At 41.7% G+C, this 19,578-nt stretch overlaps 1 protein-coding gene and 1 long non-coding RNA gene across 4 annotated transcripts in view; one reads left to right on the top strand and one right to left on the bottom strand.

The window, feature by feature from the left end:
* HECTD2 (HECT domain E3 ubiquitin protein ligase 2) overlaps window positions 1-19,578 on the top strand; it is a 58,363-nt gene that overhangs the window by 14,054 nt on the left and 24,731 nt on the right. For 2 of the 3 annotated variants that reach the window (XM_077930458.1, XM_077930459.1), the window contains one exon: window positions 17,372-17,501. Coding sequence is in view for 1 of the 3 variants with exons in the window: in XM_028729736.2 (XP_028585569.2) it covers window positions 10,795-11,040; window positions 17,372-17,501 (376 nt within the window). In the remaining 2 variants the exon portion in view is untranslated. Of the gene's footprint in view, window positions 1-10,275; window positions 11,041-17,371; window positions 17,502-19,578 lie in introns of those variants that run through there. The other variant, XM_028729736.2, reaches the window with a different exon arrangement.
* On the bottom strand, window positions 1,435-9,867 carry LOC114597315 (uncharacterized). The gene is made up of 2 exons (XR_003706785.2): window positions 9,314-9,867; window positions 1,435-4,643 (listed from the first exon to the last, which is right to left on the bottom strand). It is a non-coding gene; the product is annotated as an uncharacterized LOC114597315 (long non-coding RNA).

The raw sequence follows: 19,578 nt of genomic DNA, 5'->3' as shown, positions 1-19,578 counted from the left end.
TCTGAGTAGGTATGCACGGAATGTGGTTAATAAACCATTTAAGAATAAATAGATAAATATTACCATGATGCTACTCACTTTAAAGCTTTAGGACAGCCACTATCTATCACAGCATCTAAGACAAAGATGAGTGTGTTTCATTCTGTGAGCTTTTTGTTGGTCAAAACTTTTGTTTTTTTTACAAAGAAGACGACGAATTCCAGTGAAGCCTTTTGCAGTATTCTCTGTACTGCAAGACACAGTTGCTTAGTAAAATCTGCCAATTTAATTATGAAAATTCAGGGCTGCTTATTTGGTAATGATATTGCCTGTTTGTATAATACAGTACTATTAATCTCATTCTTTTCAAGTAATAGAAAGATTATAACCTTTAGAAAGCACAGGCTTTTCAAAGTGCATGCAGGACCTCTTACCTACTTAAGACTCCATCTAGTGTTGCTTTAAAATAATTCACAGAAAGGATGAAGGAAAGGAGGCTTGAAAGCACTAGTGGGCTGGAGCATTACAGCTATTCACTGGCTCTCTCTGACGTAGGGAGAAACTTTCCATCAACACAACTGCTGTATATTATATTAAATATCCATAGCAACACTTTAAAATAGAACTCTATAAAACTGCACCTTTATCCATTCCACATTATAGAGATCACATATTTTGCCTTCAATGCATCAATGTGCAATATGATGTATCTTTGTCAAATTACAATGGAAGCAGCAGATAGTGGAGGAAGTATTTATCAAAAGCGATGTTCCCATTCAAAGACAATACAGTAGTAGCTGTTGTTATAGTACAATCCATATGCTGTGGAGGGGGCACTTGAGGAGTGCAAGATGCAGAGCATAATGTTCTAGGAGAAAGGTGATCTTGTGGCTGTTGGAATCAGAGACACTTATGTCAATTAAGCTGAGGTTTAGCACTACTTGAAGTCATCCAAATTTCTAAACTAATCATGGAAGAGCCAAAGAAGCAAGGACTGAGATGCTACTCTTCCCTTGCTCCTGACTGACTGTGGGAGTTCATCTAAGATGCCTTCTTCTGGTTACTGACTAGTTTTCTGTGGGAGACCTAAAGCAAGTTTAGAAGGAAACCGATTTTTTTAAAAAAATCACAAACACAATCATGGTATAATGGAATTATAAGGCTACAATATTCAAAAGGTTATCGGATACACCTCCCTCACATCCTTAGTCCCAGTTCTCTTCCTCTAGTTCAAAGAAACATGGACATGAAGGACACCAGGGGGTTAGCAGACTTAGCGGCATCTGACCCTGTGCTCTCCCTAGATCCCTGATCAGCTCAGATAACAAGGGAGAGAGCTTGGACTGACTCAGGAGTTAACTCACATGCCACATGACACTTTATTACAGTGATCCATTAGATCCCGAGGGTAAAGCAAAGCTCATCAGATAAATTTTTACTCAAGTGCAGGCCTACTTGCGTCATACAAATGTTATTTATTTAGATACCAAATTTCAAGGCTACACAGACTACAAGACTACACAATGTCTTTCGCATCATTGGGTGGGTGGGACAATATGAAATCACCATTGCACAGTAAAACCAGTACCAGAAGCCAAGGGAAGGCTACACAGTGCAGGTGAAGCAGCATAACAATCTGACGCTCCAAACACTGTGTGCACACCATGCAGATCTACCTGGCACCTCACTGCTCTCCTTCTCAGATAAGTAGCACCACCCCAGGCTGTCCCACCATGCCGACAACTACTGAACAGCTGGAAACCTGTTAGGGAGAATGCCCTCTTGTGTATTGACATATATTGCACCCTAGGCAAATCCAGCACCACTAAGAGGGTGTGTCACCACCCCCAATCACAAATTCTGGGCAGGTTACCTGTCAGAACATGCAGACTATCAAATTTCTAGGTCCTAAGCTGTGTAGGGCTTTATATGAATAAATGAATGAATGTTTATTATTACGGCAAACAGCTAGAATACTAGGCTTTATATGTTAATATAAGAACCTTGACCTTAGCCTGGTAGCGTATAGCTGACAATTGCAGCTCCTTCAGTGCCAATGATAAGTATTTTTTGTGAGGTGCCCCACTGAACAGCCTTGCTGCTGAATTCTGCACCTGCTGAAGCTTCCAAACCAAATCTAACGGCATCTCCACAGAGCGTGTAGCAATAATCCAGCTACAGAAACTTAAAGTTTGGTTATTAATGCTAATATTTAATCTATTCATCAGTGCTCTTTCCTTAAAATTATCTGTGAAAGAGTGATAATGCAAAAGTTGTTCCCATGAAAATAAACCAGACATAATTAATAAAATAGCTGAAGCATACATCAGGTATTACAATAAAAATAGAACTTTATATGGTGGTAATGTAACATACAGTACCTATGACTCATTTCTAACTATAGATCAATTTTCAATACAGGAGGGGAGGCAGGCAATTTGAGCCAAGCAAGCATTGACATGTTTTCCTAGCCTTTAAAAATGTTAATCTAAGATTTCAGTGCTTGTTCATCTTCTGTGGCAACCAACACCCTGACTTTAGGCACTGCATGGGGTAACACTGCTAATTCCCATGCACCTAACAAAGGGTATTTTTAGGCACGCATTAAAGCTCTCTAGCTGGGAATCAAAACCACAACATCGTATCTCACTCCAGAGGTATCATTTCTAACCACTGCCATTCAGATGGCACTTAAGTCATGCATCCTTAGTTATATTTGCCCAATGCTAGGCCTTGAGACTTTGCCCTTGAAGGTTAGCATGATAGGTTCAACAGTAACAAGGTCTAAATGTGCATTTGTTTCTTTTCCTCAGTATATAGCAGCTCCTTTGTTGGTTTCAACAGAAAGGTAAAATGATATAAATTATTTAACTAGCACATGAAGAGTTGTGTGAAAGAACTTGCAGGTTCTTATATCATTCTAAGTGGTATAAATGTCATCTTTCCTTTCTTTGAACATTTATTTCTCTAAATAACAAATGGATGGTTCTTCTTTTGCTTTAATCACAGTCTTGTACCAAGAACTGCCTGCTCTATTGTTTCAAACGCCAAAGGGATCCACAGATTTAATGCTGCTGCTGACCATATGTCCATAGGGTCTCAACCTCCAATTTCAATTATTAACTTCTAGAGTTCTTGATGTTTAGGAGTTCAAGAATATCTGATACACACTAAGACCACAATCCTCAACACACTTACTAGGAAGTAAGCAGCAGTGCTTCATATTTGTATAGCACTTTCAAATGTTCCAAACACTTCCCAGACATTATATAGGGCTCATCCACACTTACCTTTTGCCCCACGCTTTCTCAACACAGGTATGTGCTTTAAAGTGCCATTTCCAAATGCTTTTCTTTTCTCTCTCCCCATCCATGGTGCCATCCCTATGAAAACACACTCTTTAATGCTGAATTGGAAGAAACGGCAATTCGGGCAATTCAGTAGCAAAGAGCAGGCTGTCGCAGGAAAAGTGCCAGGGCAAAAAAAAAAAAAAGGGCCTCAGACAGGGCGCTTTAAAGCACAGAACTGTTTCTAGAAATGCTGTGGAAAAGGAAGTCTAGATAAGCCCCTAATTATGAACCTCACAACTCTTCTGTAAAGTAAGCCAGCACTTTTTCTCTGAGGTAAGCTAAGCTGAAAGAGGTAGGCTTGCCTAAGAATACCTTGCAGCAGACAGGAGATTCAAATCAGGGACTCCCTGATTCATACTTCAGTCGCTTAGCCCCCTATACTACCAGGGAGGTTTACCTAGTGCCACGTTGAACATCTTTTTGCAGGGGCAGACTTTGGTCTTTCAAATTTCAGCAGCAACCTGTGTGAGGCCAAAATTCAACTCCTCTTGTCTTCTATTCTGCTCAACTCACTGTCATTTGTTGAAACACTCCATGGCACCCCCTAGGCTCAGCGCCAAGTGTGGTGGAACTGGTTGTGCTGCCCTAAATCCGCCTCTGCTTTTTGGCTCCGGTGGAAGACCTTTTTATTTTCCCAGGTGTGTGTGTGTGTGTGTGTGTGTGTGTGTATTTTAATGGTTTGTCTTCTCTGATATTTAGCTGTTCCTGCTGCACTGATTTCCTGTTTTATTATATTGAATTTTGTATAGACTGCTGGTGTTGTTTGTAAATGTTTAAAACTTTCTGTAAATTGCTTTACAGAGAAACATTGATAAAGCAGTTGGTGGCATGCCCACCCAAAAACTTTTGCAGGCATAAACAGTATTGAAAGTGGGATCATATATAACTGCTCTGATACTATCATGAGCACTTGAAGGTGTCTGGCTACCATTTTGTAGAAGAGTTTCAAGAGCATACTGGAACTTCAGGTTTGTGCTAAACATTTAAAAAAGAATCAGACTTTTTCCTGTTGGAAAGTGATAGGGAAACACATTGAAAAATGTGGGACAAAGAAATTATTACAAGGAAGATGTATAAACAAACACCTTGCAAGTGATTAATGTAAGGTGAATGTTCATAGTCATAAAGTTGCCAAGCAAACAAATCAAAATGAATGCTCAGTAAAGACCAGATAGAATTTATGTAAACTTTGTGAAAACAAATCAAGATGAATCCTCAGTGAACAGGTCATCTGAAGAAGCCATTGGAAGAGGGAAGCATATAATAATTCTGCAGGTCAGGATATACAAATGGTAGCTATGTCAACAAGCTGATCTGGGATGGGAGAGGAGGGCAGGGAGGAAAACATCAACAGTGTTAGTTTTGAAGGTGTCTGCTTTTCAGCTCATAGTACTGACCCCAATTTTTACTTGTACTCAACACGTTTAGTTGTTTTACATAACTAATTTTCATATGAAAATAAGCAATGTACAAGGAAAAGTTCTTCTAAAGGGCATGCATGAGATAGAGAACATTTTTTCTAGTTATTCCAGACACCTGTTGTGAGAGACAAATCCATGCCAGGCTTCCCGTATATTGACAAGGAGGAAAAAGGTTTGGCCCCCCCGATGAAGCTTGATTTGTGAAAACTGTTTTCAAATAATACTCTTCCTGGAACTGATTCAAAGCATGTCCAAATACTCTGTATAACATGTGCTTGAAACATTAGGACATGAGCTCAGATACCTTGCATAGCTAAACCCTGACATAACGGGGGACTTATGCTAGCTGGGGGGGAGGGGTGCATATGTGTATACTGTATACAAGTACAGCCATACCTTGGTTTTCAAACAGCTTATTTCTCGAATGTTTTGGCTCCCGAATGCCACAAACCCGGAAGTGAGTGTTCCGGTTTGTGAACTATTTTTGGAAGCCAAACATCCGACGGGGCTTTTGTGGCTTCCAATTGGCTGCAGGAGCTTCCTGCACCCAATCAGAAGCCACGCTTTGGTTTTCGAACATTTTGGAAGTCAAAAAGACTTTTGGAACAGATTCCATTCGACTTCCAAGGTATGACTGTAGAGTCAAGGAAGCTATTACAGGTAATAAGTCTTCCTTGGGAAAACTGATGTCTTGTCCAAACAAAAGACACAAGCTTTGGTGAAAGAAATGCAAGCAGCTAATAAGAGATGCAAACAAATAATTCAAGGAGCACAAGGCTGAAAACCTAAAGACCAACACAAGATATTCTTTAAATGCATTAGAAGCCAAATATCAGGTATGGGGAAATGAGACACAGGTATTGAGAGTGAGGAACAGAGGGAAGCATGTGACAGTGAGGGAGTAAGAGACAGAGGAAGGTGTGGGTAAAGTATTTTTCCCATTTCCCTTCTCTCCCTTCCTCCACCAAGCCTCCCCCAACTTCAATTTTTGCTGTCCCTGCTCATCTCCTAAATTTAAAAGATAGTTACATACCAGCGATAAGTATTAGTTCCCTAGGAAGATAGTTTTCACTATTGTGATATTATGTTTATTCCCACCCCACCATTCGTGACTGACTGACTGACTGACTGATTGAGGACAATAGCTGTCAGAAAGTGAAATATGGCATTTTGATCTTCATTTGTAATGCCTTTGTATACTTAGTGTTGTTGCATAAATAAACCACTTGATTCTTGAGAAAAACTATCAGGAGAGAGAAGAAAGATTTGATGCTCTATTTATAGAACAAAACTGGGATGACAGATTGGATTCCAGCATTCAGCTTAATCTGTAAAATTTTAACAACCAGGATAAAATAATGTTCAGACTGAGAGCAACATAATTGCATTTGACATACACAATACAAAACAGTTCAACTACGCTACTTATTTGAAACTCATACTCAGATGCTGGCAAGATCTAAGTGTTCCATTTCACAAGACTAAACATCAGCCACCTAAAATGTTATTACACATACAACCTCTAAACTCTGTATGAATAGAAATGGCATGACCACTTAACAGGTGACTTTGAAAGAAATTGAAAGAATCACTGACTAATTTTGGCTTATAATCTTAAATTACAAAGCGTACCATCCTAGACATGCTTATTGAGAGAGTAAGAACAATTGACGTGTACTTCCATGTAAACGTACGTTGGGTTGCTGTTAAAGCATGATTCTCAAAAGTTCTTCTTAGGCTGTAATCCCAAACAAACTTACGACTAAGGAACATGCCCTGTTGATTTACTTTGAAATAAAAAAAGCCTCTGATTACACTACTCAACACTTCTAGATGCACATGAAAAAACAGTGCAATTCCTATCACCAATTGAAAATTTTGGAGTTTCTGTAATGTAGAATCAAGCAGCTAGTCTATGACTGCCCCTTGATGGCAAGAATGGGAAGAGGAATAGCATCCCGTTACTTAAACTGCCATTCATATACTTGCATTTCTGTGTAATAACACTGTTTTTAAAATATGCAAGTATAATCTATCCCTATACATAATTATTTAAGAAAATGCTAAAGTTAATTAGCTGACAAAATCCACCTACTTTATACATGTAAGTAATTTGTATGCTGATGTTCTTGTTGTAGAACAGAAACCAACACAAATACAGTACCTGTGGCAAATGTAATCCAGATTCTTTTTTCAAAATTTAAAATAGCCATTTTGCTGATCTAGATTCCGCCCATCCCACCCCCACCACGAAAACAGATTGTACAAATGTTGATTCCCCCACTATTTCTCTGGGCTGCTGCAGTTTTATCTTCCTGACTGCTGCTTCCCCAACCCCAATTGATACCCAAGTCTAGCTGATATCCATCAGAAAGTTCTGAATGGACTCAAATGTGAAACTGCTGTTCATCTAACAAAAGTATAGAAAATGTCTCTAGGATCTGCCTCCATACCAGAGATTACAATGAAAAGTGGTGATTGTAGGGATATATTTTTTTAGGAAACTGGGTGGTGAGGTGAAGTGGGGTGTGGGGGTTGGAGAATCCCGGAAATAAATTACCGGTAGTCTGGTTGGCTCAATGTCTCTTCTGGACAAATTCGTGGAAATTTATTAAAGATCAAATTATCAGGAATATAGGATAAGTCCTGCTGAATGAGCATCAACATGACTTCAGCAGCACCAAGTCTTGTATCACTAATCCTTTAGAGTTATTTGAGAGTGTCAACAAACACATCAAAAGGAGTAATCAGGTACACATTGTGTACTTGAGACTTTAAACTAGGAGTGGGGAACCTGTGGCTTGTGTGCCAATATTTAACACACCAGGCCATTTTCTCCAAACCATGCCCACCCACCCACCAATAACATCACTGATGATGTCAGCTGATGGAAAGAGAGGGTTTAATTCTGCATTGGTTGTATCACCCCATTCCCAGGAGGGAACAGGATCTGGCAGCCTAGGCAGCAGAATTTAATCTCTGCTAACCACCTGATGAGTGGAGATTACAGTCCTTTGCATTCTCCTTTAAGTGAGCAGGATGGTGGCAGGAAAATGTGAGACCAACATTGCTGCCACCCAAGGCTTGTAAAACCCTTCGCATGTTTGCCCCCTCCCCTTTTAAGACTGAAGCACAAGGGATTTTGACAGGTGCGTGGTCACACCCTTCTGTCAAATTTGGCACATGAGGCAGATAAGTGGAGCCAAAAAGGTTCTGCATCCCTGCTTTAAACCAACCAATTTATCTGTGCCATACATAATTTTAGATTTGTTATGCTAGTATTTTATGAGGTTCTTATGATATTGACCTAATTTATCTTAATTTCTGTAATGCTTGATTAAGTTCTATTAAGTAAAGGAAATGTATTTGCTATGTGCCTGGAGACTTGTCCTTGAACACTACATTTATAGTGTGGTGACAGTAAGGGGGACTAACTCTCCCTCTTTAATGTGGCAGTTGTAGAGGGAGCTGAGATGAAAAACTTAGTGTCTGCTACATAGAAATCAGGCTTAGATTTTCCCCTCAGAGCATATCTGGATTTTGAGCAAGTACTGTGGACACCATCCCCTCTGGTAATTTATCTCCTCCCTCCAGCCAGATCAGTTCTTCATCCTAAGAGACATAGATAAATCACCCATGCACCCATTTCACTTATCCAAGGGATCAGCGTAAATGTCAAATCCAAAAGAGAAGTGTCTCTAAAAGCTCACAAAACAAATATCACTCCTCCAACTTTCTCCTTACTATGTACTTTTCGGGGGCGGGGGGGGGGGGAGAAGGTAACCATCCATACACCCTCATGACCAAGGCAGCCAGTGAGGGAGGGAAGGGATTAAGACACTGTGGACACCAGGGGTCACAATGGCACTATTATGATGGCCCTTGTATTAATTAGAGTAGGAATGGCAGATTTCAAGCCCAGGGGCTGGATGCAGCCCTCAAGGCTTTGGGACTTTCTCCAGGCCATATTCTCTTCTCAGCTGCACCTAACCAGCCCAGCTGGAATATGTCCTTGAACTCTGATAATGCTTCTTGTTTGCTGGGGTAGGAGATAGAGCTGCTGTTAGCATGTGTATAGAAAGTAAGCTAAAATTCATGTTTATTGCTCTGCCCACTCTGGCCTTGCTAGGCTCTGGTGTTTGGCCTCCAGAAGGTTGCTTAGAATGAAATACAGGCTGAAGAGGGTTCCCCCCCCCCTAAGTTACTGTTGTTGGCATCCGTCTGTCTGCATAGACAGTGGAGTGCACCTCTGGGGCTGAAGTCATACTGCCATGTTAGTTATGGGAGTAGTAGTAACTCTGGTGAGTGACACTTCCTGCTTCTTCTGCGGTAGTTTCTCCACCTTTGGTCCCCACCCCACCCAAGTTTTAAATCATTAAAAAAAACCCAACTCCTGACCCACTGATATTTTGTTCTAGAATGACACAATCAGTGCCATTCCATGCATGTTCATAGGAGCATTCATTTGGCCTTACTCCCTAGTAAGCTTATTTAGAACTTAGGGACATAGGTGCAAATACATGGAATAGAACCACAGCACTGTTTTAAAGCCATGAAACTCACCAGATGACATTGGGCCAGTCCGTATACCTCAGCCTCAAAGGGTTGTTGTGAGGATAAAACTGGGAAAGAACCATACATGCTCCTGGATAAAAATGTAAAAAAAAAACACCCAGTAAATTAAAAAAAAAAACAACCCACTACGTTGGGGACAGAATCTCTGAAGAGAAAAATAACAGGGACTTTTTACCCTTTTCTGTCACCTATCATTTCTCTCTGTTCCTACAATTCTGGTCCCACAACTTCTACTCTCTGAAATGTGAAAAGGATCCGGATTTCTTTCACCAAAGTATTATTTACTAATATTTTCCAAAAAGGAGAGAGAAAAAATCTTACAACACTTTGTTTTTAGAAATTTCTGTATAACCATAAATAAATCAATTAGGGGCGCCACAGAAGAGTCTATTTACGGTTCTTATTCACCATCATAATTAGAGGAATATTAAAAAAGTTTCATGTCCTGGGGGCCATCCGCAACCCTCCTTCGCGCAAAGATGGGGAGGGAAACGTCCAGCCGGTAACCCAACCAGCATTTAGAGAATCCCTCTAAGTCTGCGTAGAGCGCGCGGCAGGCAGTTCCCTTAAGCGGGTGAAGGAATGACGGGGGAGCGTGGGCACTGCAGCTTCCCTTGACGCTACGGAGTTTTCGTAGCCGCGCGGCCAACCTCTCCCTCCCACTCACCCAGCGCGGCGTTTTCCTATACTGTATAATAACATGCCGCCCACTAAAACAACATGGCGGCCTCGCTCTCTGGCCCCGGGCTGTAGGCGGCGCAGCGGCTCTGCGGGGTTTTGTGGCGAAGAAGCCCTGGCGGGGGGAAATCTCCGCCTGTGCCGCCTCACAACTCCCGTCTGCGGCTCCTCCCTCGCCAACTGAAGGGAAGTGTGTGGGGGGAGAGAAAGAAACCAACGAGCGGGGGTGTCCGCGCCTCAGGCTGCCGCCACGTCTCGCGGGCCCCTGCTCCTTTTTCCTTTTTGTTTCTTCCGCGCCGGCTCCTCCAACCGCCGCCTCTGCTGATTCCGGGGGCGGCCTAGAGAGGTCGCCCTTGCTCTGAGAGCGGCTGGCACAGGAGCCGAGTGAAGGGAGACCGCGCCGAGAGAGGGAGCCGGCGGCTTGTGGGCGGGAGCGGGGTGGCGGCGGCGGCGGCGCGAAAGAGGGACGAGGGGCGTCGTGTGAAGAAGAATCGCCGCTTGCGGGCCGCCAGCAAATTCCTCCTGAGGCGGCGATACGGAGGGAAGCTGAGGGGGCAGACTGGGGATAGGGCTATAGCTTTGAGGCGGGCGAGGAGCGGGGCGTCATCGTCTTCGTCGTGGATGTGCCTCTGAGGTAAAAGAGGTTGCCTGAGGTAAAAATTAAAAAAAAGCCGGCGAGGAGGAGGGGACAGACGGAGGCGATCAGGACACATGGCGGCAGCAGCAGCCCCGGGGCTGGTTTGACAGAGAGGAGCGCTGCTGCTGCTGCTGCTGCCTGCGAGGGAGAGAGGATGTCGCTGCAGCCTTCGGAAGCCAACTCGGAGCTCCTCTCGCCCGCCGCCGGCGACAAGCGGCTGTTGCTGGGCTGCAGCGCGGAGGAGGGAGAGAGAGCGGATTCCCCGGCGGAGGCGGCGGGATCAGAGCAGGACGAGAGGGCGGCGGCGCTGGCGGCTGCGGAGGAGGAGGAGGAGGAGGGAGGAGGAGGAGGAGAGAAGAAACTGCCTCCCCAGCTGACGGAGCCCAGGGCAGCTTCTGGGGTATGTATGCATTATATGTTTGCTCCTGGTTCTTCCTAGCGGTCTGCTGCAGCAAAACAGCGGCAAAAAAGGCTGGCAGACTGATTGCGGCAAGGCTAGTAAAGGATTTCATGGACCACCATCAGCGGCTGAGATGCTCTTTTAAGGGATGCTGGAAAGCTTCTCCCGTCCACAGATGCTTCGCTGCTGAGCTCACCAGGAGATGCTGGGATGAATGGCTCGGCTTCAACTCCTGTGAATCAAGCAGCTTAAGGCCAAATCTTTCCTGGTGGTAATGGAAAGCAAAGGGCATGAAATTCACGGGAGGTTTTGTTTCTTTTCCTCCCACCCTCTCAGGTGTACACATAATATACATGTTGACTGGTTTCACTAATGTAACAGCACCCAGTGATTAGCATCAGTGGGGTTTTTTGGGGGGTGGAGGGAGGTGGTTCTTATAAACTTATCCATAGAGAAGTAGCTGGTATTTAACGGTCCTGCCATTTTTGGCTACATTGTCGGAACAATTAGCGTGCTGAATGGGACAGATTGCGTAGGCGTGGTTTCCAGGATTTCTCTGTTCTGGCACGGAATAAGATCCCAACACATTGTTTTTCGTTTTAAATCAAGGCCGTTATAACATTGATGTATCAGCAACTTTTTAGCATGAATATAGTTTAAATATCTGTAAGTCCAGTGAATAAGTATCAAGGAAGATTTTGTCAAGACTGTTTGAGAGGAAAGAGGACTGCAGGGGATAATTAGGAGAAACTAGTTCTGGAGGACACTTTAAGGGGAGCAAGGATTTTGCTATACATACACATTAAATATAAATACACTGTGAATGAAAGCTTGAGGTCATTAATCAGGTAGCAGGACAAATTAGGGGGAGCACCCAACACCCTTTGAAAGTAACTCCAGGGGGTTGTGTTTTGACCTAGTGTGTATCATTCCAACGGGGCACAATTATGGTATGTACTTGTATTTAGAATGCATTAATGCTTATAGCATTTTCACCATTTAGCCTTAATTTCTCAGCTATAGTTTCTCTCATAGTTTGATAGCTTTGAGAGACTGGAGATTGCTTTTGGAGAATGCAATTATAAAGTAAACAGTTAAGCAACAAATGAATGCTTAGAATTGCCTAACTAGAAACAAAATCATTGGTTGAATCTTGGGGGGTTGATAAATCCAGATTAAAAATGTGCCTAAGAAGGGCCTGGAATGTTCCCCAAGATCTTCCATGCATTAAATGACATCTAGCCACATTTCCATAGACTGATTATACTGCATCACAAACAGTGAATGAGGCACCCCATACTTATTGGGGTAAGAAATACATGATCCACTGGGTCTTAAATGCATACCTGTCAAAAAATGTTAACAGCAACAAAGGGGGGGGGGCAAAAGGAAAGGTAAGTAGACACTTTTTAGAGAAGGAGAAGGTTATCTTTCTATTATGCACCACTCATTTGTGTTCAAAAAGCTACACAAATCTCCCTCACTTGAATGGTAGAGTGGGAGGGAGTGCTCAGCACCTAGAACTTTTTCAGAATGTCTAAAACAAAACTTTTTAGAAGTGCAAAATGGCACATGCATGAAGAAAAGTTGTTAACCAATGATGGGCACTGATATTTTGGCAGCCTCGTTCTGTGGAAGATTTATGATCCCAATAGAATCACTAGCTTATGGAACAGCATCCTGTATTTAAAGTGTCAGAATATTGTGGTTTATTGCTGAGAACTTTACTTCCTTCCAACAGATGCCCTACAAGGTGGAAAGGCATGTGGATCTTCACAGCAATTGAGTGACAGTGTGTATTTGCCAAATCTAACTGAGCACATTATGGTACTGCAGAAGAGCCTGTTCTAAATATCTTAATAGGCCAAAAGGCTCATTTGAGGAGAATTTGAAAAGCTATATTCCATGTATCCATGGCCCCTGTGCTGCAAGGCAGCAAATCTCATTCTGCTTCCTGCTTTCTGTTCTTCTCCTACTAGTAGAAAGTGCAATTTGCCATCTGGAGAAAAAAGCAGCAGGGGGTGAGAGTCCCTCACCAGCCCTTCAGCTAATACTGAGCATCCTTTTTCTTCCTAGCAAATAATTCTAGAACATTCACAATAAATGTAGACCAGAAAATTATAATCAAGCACATTTGTGGGGATGATGACTCAAGTCCTAATTGTGTGAAAGTCTTCTGTAAACTCAGATTGAAGTTAAGTGCCTAAAAATTAAGAACATAAGTGCCCTGCTCAGATCAGGCGAGTGGCATTTCTAATTTAGCATCTTGTTCTCACAGTCGCCAGTTGAAGGCCAAATTAACTGCACCATCCCAAGAGGCCAATACTGAGGCTAGATTCTTAACATTTGAGGCCAACTGTAACTTTTAAAAGATGTTTTATGCTAATAGTTTTCAGAATGTTTTCACTCTGTTTTTGTTTCATTTTTAAATTCTGGATGTGTTTGCCCTGGGATTCCTTCAGGAGGGCAGGAGGGATACAAATTCAATACATAAATAGTACTTGGGATCAGGGCCGTCTTTATCTGAGGGTGCAAGGGGTGCGGGGCACCCAGGTGCTGAATTCTGGGGGGCACCAGGCACCCACCGCTGAAGCCACCTAAGCTCTTAACTATCTGCTTGTTATGAAATAATAAATAATTTTGATCAAGCTAGAAAAACAAAATAAATATATACCTAGGTATTACTGCAATGTATACCTACTGTTTCACTAAAGGACTTTCGACTTTGTGTGCTCATTTACCAAAGACGGCAGTGCTTGTCATTCACAGCGGCACTGTGCACGCGAAATTAACTCTTACATCAAAATATTATGTTACGTATTGTATTGAGCTGCTATGCGGCAGCGGGGTCAGTGGCACCGTTGACACGACTGATGTTTCTCCTAAGTAGGTGCCTAAACATTACTTATAAATTTAAGTGTGGTGGTGTTGTATACTTAAGTATAAGTGTATTGTAAATAAATGAGCAAATAAAAAAGTTTGTTTCTTTTCCTCCCTTCTTTCGTAAACAGGAGATAAGGCTTAAGCGTGGTGTCTGACATAAGCCTAATAAAAGTTAATTTGGGGGCTGAACTAAATTGAGGGGCGCTGGGCACATCTTTGCACCCCAGCAGCTAAAGACAGCACTGCTTGGGATTGTTTCCAGTTGTGTACAATGAAAGTGATGTGCTGAAGCTCAAATAATTAAAAGACTTACCTATGCATTTAACACTGAAATCTTTGTTGAGTGTCTTGTTTTGTGTGTTACTGATATCTGTAACGTAAGGAAAGGGAGCACATCTATTTTAGAAGAATAACAATTGTACGTCTATATTTATTTATCTGAATGGCTTGGGTGGAGGTAGCAAAAAAAGGAAGTACAAAATGTGTTAAATATAACTATGTTACTGAGATGCTTCATTGTATCTAGGGAAAGTAACAGATGGAGAACAACTCAATGATATTTTGGTAACAAACGTCAAGGCTTATAAAACATTTTGAAATGAGAAAAGAAGAAAGAGCTATTGAACTGGAGCCCATTTATCACAAAGGAGTTTTTATTTAGTGTTCTAAATAAGAATTTATGCCTTAATTGCTTAATGTATAGCAACAAGCACTCAAGTTGTAGATCTCTGAATTAATAGACAGGCATGTATTTGACATAATTCTGTGGACGCACAGAAGAACCATAGAATGTGGTAGAAAATCAATTTCTTGAGAATCTGCTTTTTAAAATAAAAGACATGTTTCTAGCCCTTATGGATGCAGATATATGTGGGGAATTGGAGTAGAGCTTCCTGAGAGCCCTGTAACTAAATACAGTGGTACCTTGGTTTACGAACTTAATCCGCTCCAGAAGTCCGTTCTTAAACCAAAGCATTCTTAAACCAAGGTGTGCAGTGGAGGACTCAATTTACAAATGGAACACACTCAACAGGAAGCGAAATGTTCTTATTCCAACGGAAAGTTCACAAACCAAAACACCTACTTTGGGTTTGCAGCATTCTTAATCCAAGTTGTTCACAAACTAAGCTATTCTTAAACCAAGGTACCACTGTATGCTTAAAATATGTCAGCAATGCCTGCTGAAGTCTTGGGAGCAGTAAAGATGGCTAAATAAGATTTTCAATAGTTTGGATATGGGGATTTGCCTGTTCTAATTGTACTTTGCAAGTACTTTGGCCACAATATGTAGGACAGTTTCTCTCTCATGAGTTCCTTCTTTTGGTGACTGGACCAGATGCACTACTTTTCATCATCTTCCTCTGACCCTGCCTGCCCTCTCCTTTCCCTGATATAACAACTTTAGATACAGCTTTGACCAAGCTGCTTCTAGAACCTGAATAGCTTTCAAAAGAGTATAAAAACATGTATTGTGCATTCTGTAGGTACTCCAGACCCACACACTTCAGCATCCTATATTGTTTTGTTTGGCTCAGAGGCACTGAATTAAGAGAGGACAGGGAAGTGCCATATGGCATGCTCTAAACCATTTTTAGTACGTGGGGTACAATTCTATATTTGTACTAAAGCAATCCTTTTGTAGTTAGTATATGAGAATCCAGCCTACTAATATTGGCTAAATAGTTCTTAATTTGTTATGAAATCAAATTGATGGGTGCTGCACTGTAGTTTTTGAGGAAAAAAATAATTTATTTTTAATGGTGGGTGACGTTATTGCACAGCTTGTGCAAGTATTCCCTCTGCCCAATGTATAGGTATTTTTTTCTGTCTAAGAACAGCTATCTTGAGTATATTACATTCTTTTTCTGTCATGCTTTATCACTGTACTAATTATCTGCCCTAATTCTTAAGTAGTTTCATACAGCAAATGGTATGGTTTTATTCTAACCAGATTCCTTGGTGGCAAGGGAAAAGGATATCAAGAATACTGTCAGCACACGATAGGATAAATGATAGTCACTAACATTTTATTTCTAATTAGATTGTCAGCAGATGGTGGGATGAGTCATTGGCTATTTGATTAGATAGTGACAATATTGTCATCAAAAAACTCACATAGTTATTTACTACGTGGAAATACTTCAAAAAAATTCAGCTCTAAAAATGTTTTCCTTACAAATACATTCCAAGTTGAAATATGAGATTTCTGTGATTCAAGCTTTATGCAAAATGTTATATGTTAAAAGCAGGATATTATAAAAATGGTTTGTGTTTATTAAACCATTAAATTTTAAAACTTTTATCTGCTTAACTTTTAATTACTTTTATTTAAAGAATGTTCTTGGGAAATACAACTTCAATACAGAACGAAGCCGTTATGGTTAGCAGTGGCGTAGCGTGGGGGTACAGGGGGGGCCGGCCGCACCGGGCGCAACATCTGGGGTTAGGGCAAATCCACAGGTTAGGGGGCTCAAATCCACAGGTTAGGGGGCACAAATCCATGGGTTAGGGGGCGCAAATTACTTGCCTTGCCCCGGGTGCTGACAACCCACGCTACGCCACAGATGGTTAGAGTATGTCATTCAAAGTATATGCTCCCTTTCTAGTTAAAACAAAGCAAAGGGTTAAAGAACTAGTCAGCCAAGTATCCAAGTTTAGAGAGTGGCATGTTGTGTGGAATATTTTTGCAAATGGCATTACTCTGGGCTCATCTAGTTCTCATGGTTCCACCTTTAGCTGTCCTTTAGGAGGAGAGTTCTGGTCCGGGGGTTCTTCCATAGGTGGTCTCTTGCACATCCAGGCTCCAAAGAGTCCTCAATGAGTTTGAGGACTTAAGATTTTCATATCGATTTTAACATCTACCGTAAATTCCGGCATATAAGGCGACTTTTTAATCCCAGAAAAGAGGTTAAAAAGTTGGGGGTCGCCTTATACACCGGGTATGGGTGGCGCGGAGCCTGCCCCCGCCCTCCACTGCTGCAGCAGCGGCTCCGAAGCAGCGGGTGGCGGGCTCCGCGCTGGGCGACTTTCTCCTGGTGCGGAGCTGCCCAGCGTATTAGGTGACTGGGCTTATAAGACAAATCCCCAAATTGCAGCTGCTAATTTGGGGGGTCGTCTAATATGCCCAGTCGCCTTATATGCCAGAATCTACGGTACCTTTAGAGAGAAAACTGTCTGCATATACTTTTTTAGGGTAGAACCCGGATAAAATTTGGTGTACCTAACAACTCCACTTGTTACATTTTTAGTGTATATGAACTAATATAATATGACAGACAAACCAATTTGGAAAGAGAGGTGTATGAATGTAAAAATGTAAACGTGTCAACACTGTGTCAATATTAAAAATGCGTGTTTGACTCTCATAATGTTTGAAGTAGCCCTAAATTCCACTGAAATCAATGGAACTTGTATGTCACAGCACTGAATTGTTTTTTTCTAATTGCAGAGCTTGGAGGCGGGACCAAAAAATGACATTTCACCATTCAGCAGTTTCATTTCAACCATCAGCCAGAAACAAGAAGATACTGGAAGTGGAAGCTCACCTACAGAATTTGTTATTGCAGATATAAAAAACGGTAAGAGAACAAAAGTTTCATTATTTAGCCATTTGTGACTGCAGGAGCTACTTGGTGCACTGTTGTTAGTAGCTGTTTTGTTTTTTGTTTGTGTTGTGACAGTGCCTTGGTGCTTGCTAGTAGAACTGTGTTCGTGCAAAGTACTCTAAAGTCATAATAAATGACACAGCACAATAATAGCTAACAGTCTAACAAATGCAAGTTAGAACAGATAAATAAGTCAGTAGGGAGTTTTAGGATGAAATAGCTACAATGAGTATAACATTGACAGTGTGCACTTTGTGCATGTAGTAAGCTTTTCAGTGGCAGTAATCATAGCCTGCTGCCTCCTTAGCTGTTTTTAAATGTCAAGATTTTTTTTCTATTGACAGTATAGAAGAAGTGGGGTTGTTGAAAGAGCTTGAGTAAAGATAGTTTGGATGCTCTGGAAGGCCTTTTTTTGAAAAAGTGTGTAAGAATACAGTGGTACCTCGGGTTACATATGCTTCAGGTTACATAGAATCATAGAGTTGGAATAGACCACAAGGGCCATCGAGTCCAACCCCCTGCCAAGCAGGAAACACCATCAGAGCACATACGCTTCAGGTTACACACTCCACTAAGCCAGAAATAGTGCTTCAGGATAAGAACAGAAATCGGGCTACGGCGGCAGCAGGAGGCCCCATTAGCTAAAGTGGTGCTTCAGGTTAAGAACAGTTTCAGGTTAAGTAAGGACCTCCGGACCGAATTAAATACTTAACCTGAGGTACCACTGTAGTCAGGGTTGAGTTGCCATCACAGGCAGACAGTAGCGGCGGAGGAAGCCGCTTGGGTGCCCATAGGGGCAGGGCACACCGTGGTGCCTCTGGAGTCTGCCTGCCTCCACCCACTCAGCCACCCTACAGTTGGGGGGGGGGGAGACAGTGGGTGGACCGTTTGGGCAGTGCAGAGCCAACGCGCACCCAAGCCACCACGTCTCTCCCAGGAGAGACATGGCTCGGGCACGCTGCAGGCCCCATGGTGAGTGCTGCCCGGCATTTTGTCACCCCCCTCAGTGGTGACACCCAGGGTGGTCCACACCCACCGCACCCCCTTCCTCCGCCCCTGGCAGAGAGGACTGTTAAATTTACAATCAGAACAGTATGGGTGAATATGACTGACATTGGGGGCAAGTCTTTTTTTTTTTTAATCCAACAGGATCTGTACTGCTGGTTAATTTTAAACACTATACATAAGTATTTGCTGTTGCTGGATAGGACAGCTGAAAAAACTGCCACAGGAATTGCAACTGTATCTATGATAACACAGGTTTTATGACAGCTTTGCCTATTTGAATATATGCTAGAATATGGTTGGAAGGGTTTGGGTGTAGAGCAAAACTGGAAATTGACCCTTAGAATTCTGAACTAGAATTGTACCATGTCACGTCATGACATTTGTATCAGTCATTGAAGAAATTGCACTGTTTCATACCCATTCATTTCCAGTTAATGCTCTAATAATCTAGTCTCTCTTCTCTTATCAGAAATGCTTTGTTCATCAGATTTTTCATTAACATTCTTGCCTCTCATACATTGGTTAAGTGATTTTTGCATAATGTAACCAAGCAACATTCTCAAAACCATTATTCAGCAGTACAACGCTTTACAAATCTTACCATCGCTTAAACAGTTCCAAGTATTTTTAGAACAGAGTTCAGGAAGGATTTTAATTATTTTTATAATCAATAGTTTTCAGTGTTTATAGTATTCTTTAAGGTGCTGTTGTAAACTGCACGACTGGTACAGCTATTTAAAGCTTCTTAAAATTTTTACTAATTAATTTAGTATGTTATTGTTTGGTGCTTATTTCTAGTTTGTTCAAAGATAATGCTAGAAAGGGTGTTGCTGTATTTAAAATCAGTGACACTGATGTTCAGAAGCATAAGGATCAGGAAACATATTATTTATTATTTTAAGTCATATGAACAAAACCTTTCTTTCCTTTTTAAAATTATATTATCCCACTGAGATTAGTGATTTATTCAAACTTTTCATAAACTCCCATTTAAATTGGTGTAGTAGAAGGTTTCTTTTACATTCTTGGTCTTAGAATATGA

This window comes from Podarcis muralis, chromosome 6 (genome assembly GCF_964188315.1).
Source record: "Podarcis muralis chromosome 6, rPodMur119.hap1.1, whole genome shotgun sequence".
Taxonomy (NCBI): domain Eukaryota; kingdom Metazoa; phylum Chordata; class Lepidosauria; order Squamata; family Lacertidae; genus Podarcis; species Podarcis muralis.
Note: the sequence above shows the minus strand (reverse complement) of the source record. Positions and strands in the feature narration are given on the sequence as shown.